The 19,369-nt window shown below is 34.0% G+C and overlaps 1 protein-coding gene across 1 annotated transcript in view; it reads right to left on the bottom strand.

Annotated features, from left to right (window-relative positions):
- Window positions 1–222: 222 nt before the first annotated feature.
- Window positions 223–19,369, bottom strand: part of commd10 (COMM domain containing 10) — a 143,462-nt gene continuing 124,315 nt past the window's right edge. The window contains exons 6-7 of the mRNA XM_028805265.2: window positions 600–659; window positions 223–490 (exon numbers count right to left, since the gene is read on the bottom strand). Of these exons, the coding sequence (XP_028661098.1) occupies window positions 452–490; window positions 600–659 (99 nt within the window). The 3' untranslated portion in view covers window positions 223–451. The remainder of the gene's footprint in view (window positions 491–599; window positions 660–19,369) is intronic.

Genomic DNA, 19,369 nt, shown 5'->3' on the forward strand with positions numbered 1-19,369 from the left:
TAAAATAAAATATTGTATATTAAAGAAATGTTAAGGTTTAGTTCAGTGAAGAACGTATTTCATTTGGGTGAACTCATCTTCAAGACCCTCTTTCTGTCCCATATTACTCTCTCTCACTTTGCCTCTAAAAAAGTTATTCTGTATCATGACCAACTTTTTTTGTTGCCTATTTTCACAACACATAAAGTAGAAATGCAGATTAAATAAATAAAATACAAAATATCCTTTAAAAAAAAATCAGATTTTAGTTTATGTAAAAAAAGATAATATAATGTGAATTAGTTTTACACAACCTTCTTTGAAAAGGAAAAGAATATTTTAATGCTCAACATCAGGAAGGTTACTACATTAATTAGATATTAGAAGGTTACATTTAGCATCTGTTCTTCTAGATCCATGGAGTCTTCAGTTAATAACATCACACAGCCTGCTGTTACCAAGTTTAATGACATCATGTGAGGGAGTCCAGCTGTGATTGAATAGTTTCAAGCTGGAAGATAAAATCATATAACATATTTTGTAATTAACCATTTACATTAAAAATGTCAATACAAGATACTGACTGATGTAAAAATAAAACTGGAAAATTATAATCCAACCTTATTGTAAAAATGAAGAAGGTTGTTGTGATCAAACTCTAAGAACATCTTTTCAGAGTCCTGCAAAGAAAAAGAAGAAAGGGAAATCATTAGGTTTAAAAAAATATCATAAGAGCTCCAGAAATAGTAGGGCCATTACATTTCTACATTCTGGAACAAAATAATCTTCAATGATGCAAATACATCATTAAAGAAAAACATTCCAAAAATAGAGGAATACCAACCAATAATATTAATTCCTAAAACCAAACCTGCTAAATACTGAATAAGAAAAAAAATCTGAACATAAATACACCAAAGTTAATTATTAGGACTCTTGATATTTATTTACATTTACATCAGACCACAGAGACCACTTGATTTTTCCAGCTGAATCTGCTAAACTACATTACAGCAGTGATTTTCATCAAAGACTAACAATATTTGGCAGTTTCCAAAAAACATCCATCTGTTAAATTGATGAAGAAAAAAACCTTCTGACCTGTTTAAGTTACCAGTGAGTTCTGAAAGAAGTCCAAGTACAACTAACATTTTCCTATCCATATATGACATTTAGACAAACCAGAATCTAATTAAAACTGAATACTCTGCAGCTCTTACTGCACAATATATATAAGAAAAATCTAAGGGAAGCTGCTGTGTTACTTATTGTTATGATGTATTTAAAAAATACATATGCAAACTAAGTAAAAAAAAAAAAAAGGCCCAGGATATTTTTGATAGAAGGATATAGGGATATTTTGAATATGTTAATTTATGGCATTTTTCATGCTTCATTTAAGGGCTTTTTATTGAAATTTTAATCCTTTGATGTGTTAAATCATGTTTACAAATCACCCAGCAACAATCACAAAATGTAAAACTGAACTGAATCAGGAAAATAATAAGATCATGCCGAATCAAAAATAAAAATCAAGTGTTAATCATGAATGCAAAACAAAATAGTAAAAAATACATAGTCAATTGTGGTAGTTAAAATATAGTACATGATAATTGTCCACATTACAATATATTTTTGCAATACCTTATTTTACAAAAGACCTGACCTAAAAAACTGCATTGTTCTCATTCCTGATTAAAAAACAAAATGGCTTCTTTTCCAGCATTGATTTATGAAAAATGGGTTTGTTAAAGCAAACATTTATTTGATGACCTGTTCTTCCTTCTCTTAAACCCTGCTGCACCATAAATCGCCTGAAAAGGGTACACCTAATTAGGGTTCAAAACCTGAAGCATTTTGTATGCATTTCCTTTTTATGGATTTTTGTCCCTCCTTACTATAGTTCATTTAGACAAATAATTAAGATTTTGAATTTTATTTAATGCTTTTAATTGGCTGCTCTTCAACAACAGACAGAAAATGTTAGCAACATTCACAGAAGCTAGAGACAATAAAATTCTACCTCAAACTTTTCGTCAAACATTAATCACCGTCTTTCCTAAACAAAATAAGGACGTATTACAATGTGCATCATACATTCTGAATAATGATGTTAAAATACTGTCCAAAGTCCTAGCTAGAAGGATGGAGAAAGTGCTGCCTTCAGTTATATCACAAGATCAAAGTGGATTTAATAAAGGCCGACATTTAGCGTCCAGTCTTCGACGCCTGTTTAATGTAATATACTCACCCGCAAAGTCAAACATCCCAGAGATTTTATTATCCTTGGATGCAGAAAAAGCATTTGATATGATTGAATGCAACTAACTTTTCACTAAATTGGAGAAATTTGGGTTTGGCCCGAACATTTGTGCATAGATTAAACTACTGTATGCCAATCCAGAAGCTTCAGTTTGTATTAACAACATTAATTCAGACTACTTTAAACTAGAACGTGGTACCAGACAAGGATGCCCCCTGTCACCACTACTTTTTGCAATTGCCATTGAGCCACTGGTAGCTCACTTTCGAAATGCTTATGAGATAAAGGGGATTATCAGAGAAGGACTTGAACAGAAAATTTCTCTATATGCAGATGATATGGTACTGTATATACCAGTCCCACAAAATTCTATGCCTACAGTCCTAACAGCACTAACAGAATTTCAAAAGATTTCTAGTCTCAGAATTAATTTGACTAAAAGTGTGCTCTTTCCAGTGAATTCTCAAGTACACAACATTAGATTGGACACCTTCCCTTTTATCATCGCAGATCAGTTAAAATATCTAGGGGTAAACATCACAAGTAAACATAAAGCTGTTTATCAACAAAGTTTCGCTGTCTGTATGGAAAATATCAAGCAAGACTTGCATAGATGGTCAACTCTTCATCTCATTTTAACAGGAAGAATTAATATTGTTGAGATGAATATCATCCCTAACCTTCTTTTTATTTCAAAATATTCCAATATACATCAATAAATCGTTCTTTAAGAAATTAGATTCAACCATAACCACATTTATTTGTAATTCAAAACATCCACATATCCAAAGAACGACCCTACAAAGGCAGAAGGAGTCATGGCTTTACCTAACTTTCAATTTTATTACTGGGCAGCAAACATAACATATTAAAACCTGGACGTTGACACAAATAGATGAACATACTGAATGCAGACTTGGTCTGCAATAGAAATAGAATCCTGCAGTTCATCTTTATATTCCTTGCTTTGTGTCCCAATAAATATAGACAACGTCTGTGCATCCTATGAACAATTACATTCTAAATTTAACTTTCCAGCAACACATTTCTTTCACTATCTTCAAATTAGAAACTTTGTTAAACAGAATCTGCATAATTTTCCTCATCTTCCACCGCCCTCTATGCAGGAAAATATATTCATCAGTTTCAAGTACACAACATTAGATTGGACACCTTCCCTTTTATCATCGCAGATCAGTTAAAATATCTAGGGGTAAACATCACAAGTAAACATAAAGCTGTTTATCAACAAAGTTTCGCTGTCTGTATGGAAAATATCAAGCAAGACTTGCATAGATGGTCAACTCTTCATCTCATTTTAACAGGAAGAATTAATATTGTTGAGATGAATATCATCCCTAACCTTCTTTTTATTTCAAAATATTCCAATATACATCAATAAATCGTTCTTTAAGAAATTAGATTCAACCATAACCACATTTATTTGTAATTCAAAACATCCACATATCCAAAGAACGACCCTACAAAGGCAGAAGGAGTCATGGCTTTACCTAACTTTCAATTTTATTACTGGGCAGCAAACATAACATATTAAAACCTGGACGTTGACACAAATAGATGAACATACTGAATGCAGACTTGGTCTGCAATAGAAATAGAATCCTGCAGTTCATCTTTATATTCCTTGCTTTGTGTCCCAATAAATATAGACAACGTCTGTGCATCCTATGAACAATTACATTCTAAATTTAACTTTCCAGCAACACATTTCTTTCACTATCTTCAAATTAGAAACTTTGTTAAACAGAATCTGCATAATTTTCCTCATCTTCCACCGCCCTCTATGCAGGAAAATATATTCATCAGTTTCAAGGACTTAGACAGCATCTCTGCAATATATAAAACCAATTTACAGTCCCTCCCTTTCAAAGATCCAAGAGGACAATGGCCAAAGGATCTCTCCCTCAACATATCAGAAAAGGAGTGGAAGGTAGCAATGCATAGAATTCACTCGAGCTCCATACGTGCAAAGCATACAATTATTCAACTAAAAATTATATATCGAGCACATCTGTCTCGCTTAAGATTGTCCAAAATGTTTCCAGGGCAAGATCCAACCTGGGAACGCTGCAATCAAGTTCCAGCCTCACTGGGTCACATGTTTTGGGCCTGCACCAAATTAACATAATTTTGGACCAAGATTTTTTTATGCCTTTCAGACAGCCTTGGGGTCACAATCCCTCCTAATCCACTAACAACTGTGTTTGGTGTACTTCCAGATGGGCTTAAAGTGGAGAAGGACAAACAAACTGTAATTGCCTTTACTACACTATTGGCACGGAGACTTATCTTGCTCAACCGAAAGAATCCTAACTCTTCCCTTTTAAGTCAATGGGTAACTGATGTTATATGTTATTTGAAACTGGAAAAAATAAAATTCTCACTTAGAGGATCTGTGCAGAATTTTTTCCAAACCTGGCAGGATCTAATCAATAACATTTTAGAAAAAGCTTTTAAAGCACTATGGAAGCAGATTCTCTCCCTATTCTCTTTTTTTTATTTTTCTTCTCCATTTATCTATATTCACTTATTAATTTATCTATTTGCTTATTTTTACTGATTTGTTTTCAATCCTATTCTTGTAAAATTGATCTATTTGTATGGAATGTTGTGTGATTTCAATAAAATCAATTTAAAAAAAAAAGTTTAAGACAGATTGCCGAATTTTCAACAATAACTTATACAATGGGCCATATAAAATCTTGATAAACCTATAAATACAAGCATTTAATCTGTGAAAATATGTGCTTCCAACTGTATGTCTTCCACATAATGATACCACATGTACATCATATTGGTAAAGCCTTACAAACAACTCCTGAGTAATGTGCAATCTGTATAAATCACGTGAAGAAACTTTTATAAACTTCTTATTAAGATTACTATTGCACTAAGCCTCAAAAACATCCAGCTAAAAGACTTATGGAAAATTGTCCACATTAACACAAACGAAGATGCAAAAGCTGAAAAATCTGTCTCACTACACCTAAAGTTTTACAGGCGAGATTCAAATTCACAAAGGAGGATAGAAGTCTGAGCTGCATATCTGGTAAAGCCCACACTTCTGTCAGAAAAGACAGGTTTTTCATGATGCTCGAAACTGAAGCATAAAAGTATTGGTGAGGCAGCTTTCTGTTTCTATGCACCAAAATTCTGGAGTACTTTAACATTAGAGATATGCAGGGTTAGTTCAGTTGAACACTCTTAAAGCTACTAAAAAACCCACCTCTTAAATCTGGCGCTCTTGATCACTTAAGAAGTTACTATTATCAGTTTAGCATGCCTTCATACTGAGAGGAGGAGGAAGCTGATTCTATTTGCTGTTTCATAGACTGGTCACTAATACCTACTTTTGTGTGTTTTCTTTTTTCCAGTGCTATGCACCACTGCCCCCAGGCCTTAGTATGCTGGGAAGATGAAGAAAGCTCAACAACAGTTTCCTATTGAAGGAGACACCGTAGTCTCCTCAGTGTTATGTTTACAACTGAAAAAACAAGTCAATAATTGAATTTTTTTCAACAAGAAAATTGATGTTATTACATATAATAGAAACATGCACATTTCAAAACATCAACATAAAAACAGTAGGAAAGGTATGAATGTTGTCCACTTCTGTACTAATGAAAACTTGGTACACATCCTTTGTGTGGCACATTTTGAAACACTCACCAACACACAGCCCGATGCTACAATCGGGATAGCAGAAGTGTGTTTCTTTGCACACTTTTCTTATATTTTTTTTTGACATGAACGACAGTTACTGCATTATGAACACTGTTTAGAGGGCCAACATCTTTCTTGTTTGTCTACTTGATCGCAATCATTTTACCTTTTTGCCACGCACCTACTTGTACCACAGTGAACCTTAAGGCAACCAAATTCATTAGGCATATCATGGTGGATCAGTTGTACAGTGCAATAAGCATCAGTTTCACTATTTGTGTCAACTTTTGATGACCAATTCACACTGTCATCACTATTGCTTGATTGAACTAATGATTCAATTTCAATTTGTTATAAAACTGGCTTTATAGCTTCTCGTTTACAAGTAATTGTGCTTAGGTTGAAGGCTCTGCATCATTCATGAATACTGATGAGTTCACCTTACAGTGGCAAAACACATAAATATCTGTGATTTTTTAGGAGTATAATGTTATTTAATCCAGTACATGACAAAAGAATTCTGTCTGGAGAGTTATTCGGGTTTAACATTGTAAAGCAGATCACTACACATCACCCTGAGTCTGACTCTAAGTTAACTGTAATTATTCTGAACCTGAATTCTGACCAATAAAATTAATTCCTAAAACCAAATCAGCTGAACACTGAATGAGAAAAAAAATCAAAAGATAAATTCATAGAAGTTAATTATTTGGACTCAGATATTTATTTACATTTACATCAGACCACTTGATTTTTCCTGTTTAATCTGCTATACTGCATTAACATGGCGATTTTCATCAAAGACTATCAATATTTACCAGTTTTCCAAAAAACACCCTCTCACGCTTGATGATGTTAATGGACTGTAGAATGCCCAGAGGGGGCTGGGTGGTTGTTTGGCCTTGGAGCTATACAGGTTTCATTTCTCCAACATTCCACTGGCCGGAGTTTTTACTTGCCTGTTCTCCTTGACCAACTGACCAAAGTCTGTAATTAAGCTGGATATTATGATTCTTTACTGTTTGAAATAACTAGTTATTACTCTCAATTAATACTGTTTAGCTACTTATTATTGTAAAGCACTTTGAGCTACTTTCATGTGTGAAGCATGTTTCAAGAGTGAACAGACTATAGAATTTTAGAGTAAGGCAATAAATTTGCCAAGTCAAATCTTCAAGCTCTCGATAAAGACTAGATCTGTAAGATGACAAAGGAAAGCTGTGTGTGCTGACCAGCTGAACTTGACAAACTTATCCAGCTTTCTTCTCTCCCCATCTAAACTCAACCTTGACCACTGAGTTAGATCACCCAGCTGTTTAAAAACAGTTAATTATGATTTAAGAACATCTACTATTAAACTATAATGCACTGCCTTTCACAGATATCAGAGAAGAGTGACATGTTTGTCTGTCAACATAGTACTCATACAGAAAAACAGAAAAAGAATGTTAAGAATGTTAATATGTCACATGATCCAAAAAAGACTTGTTTATATACTAGCTACTCACAATATAATATTTACAATATTTAATTCAATAAGCCTGAATATCTAAATCTCATTATAATTATTATGTTAAAGTCAATAAAACAGAAACTTCAAACAGGTCATATGAGACTTATTATATATATTTTGTTTTAAATCCATGCACAAAATCTGATTATGTGAGTTTCAGGGTCCCTTTTTCCTTTTCTTTTCTCTTCTCTGTCATTGAATATGTCATGGTCAAACAGATGCGTTGCGATGTGTCTTAAACCCCAGTTCAATAATCAGCAATAAAATCTTCAAGCAAAATCAAAAGCATGCTGCTAAGTAAATCAATAGCTTTGGAGACTAGGTATGCAAGGTTCTGGAATCATTGTTTTCTAAATGCAGCAAGGATTAACTTGATTTTGTTAAAAAGAGACACTTAAAAGCAAAGTCAACCAAGGAAACACAACAATTACAGCATGAATAAATCTTAATTATATCACACAATTGCATGTGTAGCAAGAGAATTGATTTTCATTTCTTATTCTTTATAGTACAGAGAATTCATTTCAGGCAGATTAATTCCCTGCCCACATGCTTGTATCAGAAAATAAACAGACAAAGTGCATACAAAGCATAACAGATTTTTGGCTGTCATGAAATAGAAATGGACTTTGAATAAAAAATAATTCATTTTATATATAATTTTCTTTACACTGTTTAGAAAATTTGCATTTGAAATCTTTAAGCCAGTTATTTCAAAATGGGGAGAAAGACTCAAATGTTTATGCCTTTTCATTTGTACTTCTATTTTACTTATTTATTTTTAAAAATATGAATAAAACTGAAAAAGATATATTAAGTTACAGATGTTCAGGCACAACATAAAAACAAATATAACAATCTGACATTTTAAGTGTGTGCGCTTATATTCAGTGCTGTTAGAAGATTATTAGGCACTATAACTTAAGTGAATGTTAAAAATAATATATTTTATATATGTGGATGTCATATTTATGGCTTTTGATCCAAGTGTACTCATTAGTGTAGTCAAGGAAAGATATTACACATAAATAATCTATGATAATAAAACTTAACATTTTGCTTCCTCAGCACTGTTGATTGTGCTTTGTTCTTAATGCTAGGATTAGTTTTTAGTGACTAAAACATATTCTGCTCAGCAGCTTCTGAGGCAATGGCAATGATTGCCTAGCAGTGCTTATGGGTAATGAGAAAGAAAGCAGGCTTGCTTGTGCTTTACCTATTTGGGAGTTTCAGTCTCCCACTTATCTATACATTATGAGATAAAAAGCTCATTTTAAACACTAGAAGACACAGATGCCCCACAATATAAAACAGGTAAGCACAACATGTTTCTTTGGATTTCCAGGCATTTACTGAAACACTTGGATGGGTCAGATAAGATTTGCTTTGGCCCCTTAGTTTTTGCTGCTGCCTGCTGTTGGGCTGAATGACATATATGGAAGTTTTCCTGTGAATTGCCCCAGCTGCAGCGCCTGTCTGGCTTTACCTGCTTTTATTGCCCTACAGGCCATGTCATTTTGGCAGCTGCATAATTTCTCTCAGATACTTTTGAATAATATGACAGTCTTTACCTGCAGACACAGCTGGCTGCTTTTAGACTCTTTTGTTAGATGTGTTGTGCAAACTGAGCTGTCACATGTGAACCTTCCTTCAGTTTCACAATCTTGCCTGAGAATAAGATCCCAGTCGATGCTAAAAGGATTACTAAATAACATATATTTTGTGAATTGCTTTGCTTAGTCATTAAAGTTGTATTTTTATTGTGAAATGTAAGTCAATGAAACTATTATATGTGTTTGTTTACTTATAAGAGGGAAAGTACAAAAATTTGCTTCCTTGGAGACAAATATTAATATAGTACTAGATGTAAAGTAAACTAGTATTTACAGTACATAGGGGCTACTGACAATTTATTGCACTTTTACAGTACATTTATACAAGAATCCTGGGAACCTTTGTTGTTAAATAGGATGAGCTCAACTTTAATTGGTATCACTGGTGAACAGACGAAACATCATATAAATTAAACAGTACAAACAATGAACCAAGGGTTGTGACTCAATAATGAGATAACCAAGAGCTTTTAATCTTGTACAGTATTATTTAAAAACAATGTGTAATATAATTTTTTTTAAAGATACAAAATTGGATCCGTTTGTGTAGGACTTGGTACGCCCTCTTCTTGACTAGACAGTGACACAAAACTTTTACTTATGATTATTAAAAGCAGGACCATTGCTCTGTGCAGGTATTTTCTAGACCTTTCATATCCTTAGGTCTCTGATTTAATTAGGATCACAGACTAAAATGGGCCCCTAATGCTACTGTTTCCATGCATTCTTCTTGTGACATGAAATGTACTGAGAGCAAGTATGATTGATTTTGCTCTTATTTGACCAAAGCATAACATAAGGTTATACTCAATGTGTCAGATGGATCGTGTAAACTTCAGCTGGCTCAATTTGTTTCTTGATGCCAGTAAGGATTTATTTCTGGCAAACCTTCCAAACAGCCTGTTAGAGACGTGATGATCTCAAGATGCAAATTGACAAACCAGCTTCCCAGCTCTGACTCTTGGATTTGTTCATAAATCCCTCAACAACTTACTTATTTTGTGTGAGGTGAAGATACACTAGCATTTAAGGATTTACAGGTTCTTATTTATTGTCTTCTTATTCTTTTGGCTGCTCTCGTTAGGGGTTGCCACAGCGGATCATCTGTTTCCATATTTTCCTGTCCTCTGCATGTTGCTTTGTTACACCCATCACATGCATGTATTTCACCACATTCATAAACCTTCTCTTAGGCCTTCCTCTTTTCCTCTTGCCTGGCATCTCTATCCTTAGCATCTTTTTCCCAATATACCCAGCATCTCTCCTCAGCACATGTCTAAACCAATGTAATCCCGCCTCTCTGACTTTGTCTCCCAAGCGTCTAACCCGAGATGACCATCTAATGTACTCGTTTCTAATCTTATTTATCCTCGTCACACATAATGCAAATCTTAGCATCTTTAACTCCACCTCCAGATCTGTCTCCTGCTTTCTGGTCAGTGCCACTGTCTCCAACCTATATAACATAGTTGGTCTCACTACCATTCTATAGACCTTCCTTTTCACTCTTGCTGATAACCATCTGTCACAAATTGCTCCTAACACTCTTCTCCATCCATTCCACCCTGCCTGCACTCTCCTTTTCACCTCTCTTCCACAATCCCCGTTACTCTGTACTGTTGATCCCAAGTATTTAAACTCATCGCCAACTCTACTCCCTGCATCCTCGCCCTTCCACTGAACTCCCTCTCATTCACACACATGTAATCTGCCTTGTTCCTACTGACCTTCATTCCTCTCCTCTCTAGGCCATATCTCCACCTATCCAGGGTCTCCTCAACCTGCTACCTACTTACTTACTAATTGCTTAACACTAGAATTACCAGAGCCAACGAAAAAACTCATAGATCCGGCCCACGTTAAATCTGTTCGCACCTCTCCCTCAGCGTCTTTTGTCCTGTAAATGTGCCAATAAAGACAAGCAGCAAGCAGCCTACTATTCCATCCCCCCACAGCTGCAGAACATGCAAAAAGTTCTCCCAGCTCATGCCTTGATTGATTATCTGGGAGTGAAGTGCTGGAGTTTTAGAGTGAAAATAATAGATCGTTATTTGGAACACATGCATTTCATGTGTGTTCCGTTTCTACAATCTGTATAAACACATTGTTAAAACAGAAACGTTTTCATATTTTAGTAGTAAATGACAAAATGTTGGCATAAACTATATAATGTATGAAGTCTGAAGTCCAAAGATCAAATAAACACTTTCACAAAATGTTCAAGGATAAAACAGCAGCTTCTGTGGCACAACGGTAAGATTTGCTGACTTGTAATCAAGGGTCTCCGGTTCGATCCCCACTGACTCCTATATCTGCCGTTTTCAGTAGTGAGCTGCTCTTATTGTTAATATTATACAGTACACACATACACATTTGGTTTGTGTCCGTAACAGATGGTATACATTTATAGTACTTGTGAAAGTTACCTTTTATTTTCACTTTTATTCTCTCAGTCACGATCACGATACATACTACCGCCCACCCAAATCACCCCCCCCCCCATCCCCCTCATATCCACAATGATAGTTTTTATATGAAACTGGGAATAACTGTAGATGTGAGTGGTGTTTTGAGGCAATGGAACTGGAAATTCTCTGATCTGGAGGGATAAAAGCTGACACACTAACGTTGGTGAATCTGCCTTCTTTGTATCTCACCATCACTTGATTTTTTTTTAATTCAGTTTTATTGAGTGTTCCTGCTCATGCTGAATTAGTATGCACCTTATGGTCTATGATGTCAAAAAAAAACAAAAAACACAGACATAGGTATATATGATATTTGGAATTATTCATTTTATGACATGTATAGGACATTTCAGAAAACATTGTGGCACGGATGCAACATTATTCATATTATTCATATTCATTTGCATAACATCTTGCGCTTGTAATCAATGACCACGTGTTTTTTTTTTTCTTCGATCTTGCCTGTCTCCATGTTGCTCTGTGGTGTTGTTTCTTTTGTACTCCAGGACATGCAGAGGAAAAATAGTACTGAGTGGTCAGTTCAGCGCTATATGCAATCATCAGATTCAAATGTTAACAGTTCACACACACGCAAGGACCGTCCTACCTACATTTACGAGATGTGTACTTGTTGCAATGTGCACACTTCTATCTATGCTGTGGTTTCTATTACACATCTAAAAGAAAGAGACAATATATGTGACATTTTGAAGAAATAATGTTATGACCCGAATAGTACCAATCAGAAAACAACATTGCACTAATGCAATATTATTTGAAAACGAAGAGCATCAGATCGGGTGTGAATTTATGCTGGCGCTGTTACTTAGAGTCAGATCAGGAGGGGCCGAGTGGGGTGGTACAGCGTGATCATGATTGAGAGAATAAAACTGAAAAAAGCTAACTTTTACAAGTACAATGTCCCATATATTTGTCTCTTTCTTTTGTTCTCCGTGCTGAGTTGACACTGTGCACCAGAAGGCGTGAGCTTATTCAGTGCAAGCAGGAACATGCAGGTGGCCATTTGCTGTGTACTATAACACGTTTTATTCTCTCAATCACGATCACGCTGTACCACCCCAACCCGCCCCTCCTCATCTGACTTTTTTTTTTTGCAGCACCCAATGATGCTTTCTGAGGCCAGCATGACATCACTGAACTGTAGCAGCTATACACTGAACTTTCAAGCATGCCTACAGTAAGGTTGCTGCCTGATCTGACTGTGCATGCTTAATCTGATTCAGGTATATTTGTACCTCATATACATTAATGAAACAAAAACAAAAAAACTGCAGTATTTTCATTTGAGGGGAACATTCGCTGAACATAATGAGATTGTTATGAGTAATGCCACCAGATACAGTATATAAAACAGATCCCTGAGCACTCTATGGACCTTGGTGAGCACAATGATTTATATATATTTGCAGCTGGAGATCCATTTTTTCTCCCTTTGTGGATCTCCAGCTGCAAATATGCAAACCGTATCACAGACCTTCTCTTCCATATAGATAGATAGATAGATAGATAGATAGATAGATAGACAGACAGACAGACAGGCAGACAGAGAGACAGAGAGACAGACAGACAGACAGACAGATAGTACTTATTATTAGTTTATGGCCATTTGCTGTATTTTTTTTCTCTTTATCATTCCATCAGCGTCTGTTCCTGCTTAAGGCATGGCATCACAGTGATGAGAACTGCTGTCTCACAGCTTAGATCACATTTTTGGCCACATTAAAAAGTCTAGTATGGTTGGGAACTAGTTCCATTCCTCCTTCTCCCTTGACTTCAATGCTTCATAGACTTCGGCAAAGCTTCTGAACATTTCCGCGATTTTGCAGAACTCACAGTGAAGTAAACTTCATGGGATCTGCTCATAACTAAGTATGGACCAATTCTGGAAATGCATATTTTTAAATCTGGAAACATTTAATTTGTTTGTCTGCAAATATACCTTCTGGAAAAGACGGAGCACAGAGAGATCAAATGGCAAACTAATCATTTGCTACTGTCCTTTGTCTTAGTACATTTTCACATTTGGTATGAAACTCTGGTGCTCTATCAAGCATTTTAATGTAGAATAAAGCCAATATTTCAAAGTATTATTCTCATACAGCTTGGACACGAAGTTTACTATTTACAGTACATTTCAAAAATATTACTATTTCAGTGAATCAAGTGAGAATTTACACTTTGCATGCCATTTACACCTAGAAAACAGATCACTAACAAAGCAGAACATACTGTATTACTGTTACTAGTCTATTGATTGTATATACATACTAGAGTACTGGTTAACACTCATACTCCTTGGAAAGCATGTTGCACATTTTTATATGCATTTAAAATAATTTGAGGCCAACCCTGCTTTTAACAGGATATTAATATTGATAAAATGTCTTGTTGTTTGTCTGTTTTAAAATATGTAGTGATCATCCACAAATATTCAACAAGGTTTATAGCTTTTCAAAGGAAATTAAAAAATGACTAATTGAACTAAATATTTTCTTCAATTTTCATGTTAAGAGTTCAGTTCACTTCATATTTATATAATTATTGTTATTTGTTGTTGTTGTTATTATTATTATTATAATAATAAATCTGTTGCTAAGGAAGATAATGTTTATGTTTCTTATCATTTGCACCTGCTTTCTACATTTTGTTATTTGTTAATTTTAAAGAAAACTATAAATATCCAAGACAACAAACACTTGTGTAAAATGTGGGTAAAAAATGAGTAAAGTAAGAAAATAGATATTACAACTGCGAAAAAAGTAAATGTCTTACTAAACATTAATCACACACTGTGCCCCTAGTTGCTAACATATCGGGGATTGTGAAAAACAATACCGCACATTCAGCTCACCACTGAATCTGACCCTACGGAAGTGTGTTTAACCTGCCAGTGTTTAAACATAAAATACACAAATAGCTGACCAATTAAATTAAAATGTTAGGCAGCTAAATAAATATAACATGAATATGAAACAACAAAATTAAGTGCTTCTCTGACTGTTAAGTAAAATGGGAGCAGAAAAAATGCTATCTGATTAAACAAGCAATTTTCTTAAACTCAGAAATCCTTCTCTGAAACAAAAACCCTGCGGTCAAAGTTTTCCCTCAGGATTAAGATTGGAAACTTTCAGACTAAAGCTTTTGCCTTGCGTTGCTAAAGCAGTGAATTGACTGCTGTCTAACATGGCTGAGAAGATCTGAACAAGGTAGTAAGCAAATTAAGCCATTATAAAATATCATGGAGGAGATTACGGTTAAATGGCACCACCAAATTAGCAAGATGTGAAGTCTGGCTGCATACTTGAGTGTGTCCTGCAATGGACTGCCATCTTGTCTTAGCATCCAATGATCCTGAAAACAGGCTCTGGTCCCTATAACATCAAAACATTACATAAAACAGGTTTATTAAATAATTGGATGAATTGATGGATTCCTGGATATTGATATTTCTATCAATACTTTTTAATGCCACTGATAAGATAATTTCATTACTGTATATGTATTTCCTAACAAGATTAACTTCTTCTCTTTTGATGGTACAGTGCAGTCCCAGTGACATTACTATTATCACATTTTGTGTTGTCAAAATTTAAATTAATAAATTAGGACAGCTTTGTGTACAGCAAGACCAAGGGAATGGTAATTTTACTAGGGCTTAACTTCAGTTCTTTTGTCTTAGACTTTATCTTGCTGGTTTCCAGTTAGTTTCACAGTTCAAACTGTATTTCACTACATTTATCATCTTTTCCTTTCTCTTCATTGTTAGCGTGGGTATTATTTGTATCATATCATAAAAAGTATGCAAATATTAAAGACAAAATCTTGATACTATATTTGGTTCATCTTTTTCATCTGCCATTTTAAAACAATTTTTTTTGTCACTTACCACAAAATAAATCTACTTGCAATTATTCTATACTACATATGTTTTCTTTAATCAGGAATCCTTTATATGAACACTTTGATAATTTTCATGTACAAAATTATTAATCTTTAATTCAAACCTAGATTTACAACCTATTTCTGATTAGATTTTAAATGCATGCAAACATACAACTTAATAGCAGGTCTTGGCTTTTTTTTCTTAATACTTTTGTATAACATAGGGTTCTCAAACACATTTAATAAATTTCAGGCTTGGCCTGTGCCAGAGCCTATTCGTGCTGCTTTGGGTGAAAGGCAGGAACCACCAAAACATTATGTTTTATGACAGTACAAAAAGACTGATGAACAGAGTTGTATTCTCCCTATTGGAAGAGCAAGTTAGGCTTTTAATTGTTTTTCAAAGTGAGCAGACTGGACTCTATGGCATATTTTTATTTTTGCCATTGTCAGAAAGAAATGCACCAGTGTCTAGTCTATCCAAATCTCCACTACTCTGAAATGTTGCTTTATTATAATAAATAAATGCCAAATAAGATCAGTTTATTGCGAAACATTTTTTTTATCTTCCTATAACCAAATGCAACAGGAGTGCACATTACTTATGTTGCTTGTAGATATGATGCCCAAAAACCTATTCTGAAAGCAATTAGGACCAACATTTTCAAACCACTGATCACTGTTTCAGTACCACTATATTTTCTGTTTTTTATTGCAACAAATTTATAAATAAGGGGGACACCCTATAATTGTATACCTAGTTCAACTGAAAATGTGTTTTTGTTGTTTCTATATTTAATGTGCGGTTTACAAAATTACAAAAGCCTCTTCTTTGTTTTATGTTTATGTGGACCAAAGATTTTTGTTCTTCATTCAAAAAGAACTGACTAGTATTCCCAACCTTATCTGTTATTAAAATAGACAACTGTTGATCAAAATGCAGAAGTGAATGGTATATGAATGAAAAGCACCTTTTTTTTTAGGACACATCATTATTTGCATGAATGCCTATCTATCTATCTACATTATATATATATATATATATATATATATATATATATATATACATACACATACATATACAGTCAATGTGTGTATGTTCCAGCATCACTTCCGAACGGCTGGAGCGATTTTCATGAAACTTGGGACACATGTTTCTCATTGGTCAACTAAAAATACTGTAGGGTGACCCACCCCTTCTGGGTACGGTGGGGGCTGATCTTGCAATCTTGTAATCTTGTATGCATGTTATCATCAAGTTGACTCTTAGAATGACCACCAGATCACGAACTGGAGGTGACTGCCAGCATTCTTTATGTTAGAGCACCACCGCGGCACTGTTGCTTTTGAAATTAATAAGAGTTGGCTGGTTATGAACATCAACTAGATAATAACATACACACAAGACCGTAAGACAATCACATTAGTGAGTCTTCATTGTTTGTTTTTTTATTTTTAAAGTTGTGGGTTTTTTTTAAATATACTTTTCTCAAACAATTAAAAAAAAAAAAAAAAACACTTTATTTTCCTCCTGGCCAACGCTGGGTATTTCAGCTAGTTGTCTATAAATTCTGATTTATAATGGGGAGTATTTCAAATCAGTTAAAATGTGTCAACAAAAAATGAATTTATAATAAACTATCGAAAAATAATTAACACTTGATAGAAATATTTATGCCATGGCAGAATTTCCCTCTGAATTGCTTTTTACAACAAAGATGTTTGCCAAATTCTACTGGAAAAAGCAGAGCCAATCTGGGCATTTCTGTGTTGAAACATTAAATATACTACCAAGAAAATAACAACATGTTCATTAAAATTAGCAACTGAATTAAAGGTGCAAAATGGCCTTTGAATAATAACACTGGCTGGAGTTAAAACCAGAACGAAAAATGTCATTCTTGGACTCAGTATGGAGCCCCCTAGTCATAGACACACACTTACAGGCTAGTACAAAAAGTCAAACGTCAGACAGCAAAACATTTAAAAAAAAAAAAAAAACCAAAAACAAAAAAAAAACTGATCTGATGCATACATTTAGCAGAAAAAAATATTATTGTCTAACACACACATTTTATTTATAACTTTTTGAACCAACGCCTAGACTTAAAAAATTAACTCAATATTATCATCAACAAGACAAAGAATTTTCAATGGATAATGAGAATTTGGAAAACAAATCTTAGCTGGTGCTGGCCTAGTATTCTTCACTCTTTAATCTTAATACAGAATTCAATGCAGTACATGAAAATCTGCTTGAATTCTTCTGATTAAAAATAAAAAACAACATCTAATGAAATGATTCAAAGAAATGTCAAAAGTACTCTTTGATATTTTAAATAAAAGTTGAAAAAAATTTAATTCCTATCCAAAAAGTTTTTAACAAACCATTACTGTTATTACGGGTGCTCCTCTCAGAAACACAATCAGCACTCAGGGACTATGAATCTTAAATAAAACAAACTCATAGGCTTTAATAAGGTATTGAGTAAACATCATCAATATTGTAGAAAGGATGAGCAAGGCAAGCTCTGTAATTTAAGTACAGAAACTCCAATTAAAAAGGAAAACAATGAACGTACCATGTAATATGAGTAAAGAACGTCACACTGGACAGAACATCTAGGCTTACATGAGTCATCCCTTCTTCTCGTCTGTTCTTCTGTGAGTAAACTAACCTAATGAAATTACTTTTTAAAGGTACTCTACACATGTGTCATCAGACTAAATAACTCTTTTTTATTTCTGTGGTTTGGAACCAGTTAATGGCTGGTTTACTAAAGAAACTCTCCATGCACATTATATTAAACATACTCATTTTTCTAACAAAGCAAAAAAGGGTTGTCATTCCTCCAGACATTTTAGACTATACTGGACTATTATAAACTACTAGACTCTGAAACTGTCACAGAATAGTTGAATTTGTTACTTATGACACATATTTGCTTTCAAAATTTCATTTCAAAGCAAGTTTTCTCATTTCCTGTTGTATTTTCAAAGTATTGTTAAATTATTTTGTTCTGTCTGCAAAGTATGCCTTTCTGTGCAATTGTCCCTCATATGCTTTTGCAATGTAGTTAGCTACAGATCTTAACATAAAATATGAAAACTGGCAGATATTAAAATGCATTTTTATAAAGCCTTTAAGTGGACATATTTTCATAGGATATAGTTTAAAAGACTGACTTATCTGTTTGTGTTTATTTTCAGCACCCACCATTGTAATTCCATCTCTGTGCCTAAAAAAAATCTGTGGAATGGTGTTTAATACATAAAAGTCTCTACAATTCGCTGAATAAGCATTGTCTGTTGGGCTAATGATACACTTCTATTGTTTTAATTAGTGATGTATACATTATGATTTTATTATAAAATTAAAAATGAAAGTTATAAAATATATCAGTGTAATCCTGGTCTCAATTTTTATCTATTTTTGTAGCTTCTTGTTTCTCCTAGTTTGACTAGTGAACGGTACCACTTCATCTACAGTATAAGACATACGTGAGGTATAGTTCCTACTAGCTTGTAAGATGAGAAACCTGTTGTTTACATCTTACTGATTTCCGTAAATGATTGACTATAGTTCAGTGTCTGAAGAACTCAGCTCAAGCATGATATGCTTGAGTTTCAATAAAGACCTGCATTGTTTTTTGTGGTATAAAATGATGGCTATTTGAAGTGGCAAACCACATAAAAATCAATTTTCTTGAAATACATAAAATTTGAATACATGCAGTTTGCCAAAAGTATTAATGTCTAAGTATGTTATATTCTGACCATAACAATATCTATTATTAATTTATTTCCAACTTTGGCTCTTTAATCATTTATACATCAGATAAACATGTGATAAGAGACCTGATGATTTAAAAAATACTTTTTGTTAAAGGCTTCAATGAGGCAGAAAGGCTATCAATTCCACTTCACAAGCTCACTTTTGAGTTAG

Source organism: Erpetoichthys calabaricus, chromosome 7 (genome assembly GCF_900747795.2).
Source record: "Erpetoichthys calabaricus chromosome 7, fErpCal1.3, whole genome shotgun sequence".
NCBI lineage: Eukaryota > Metazoa > Chordata > Cladistia > Polypteriformes > Polypteridae > Erpetoichthys > Erpetoichthys calabaricus.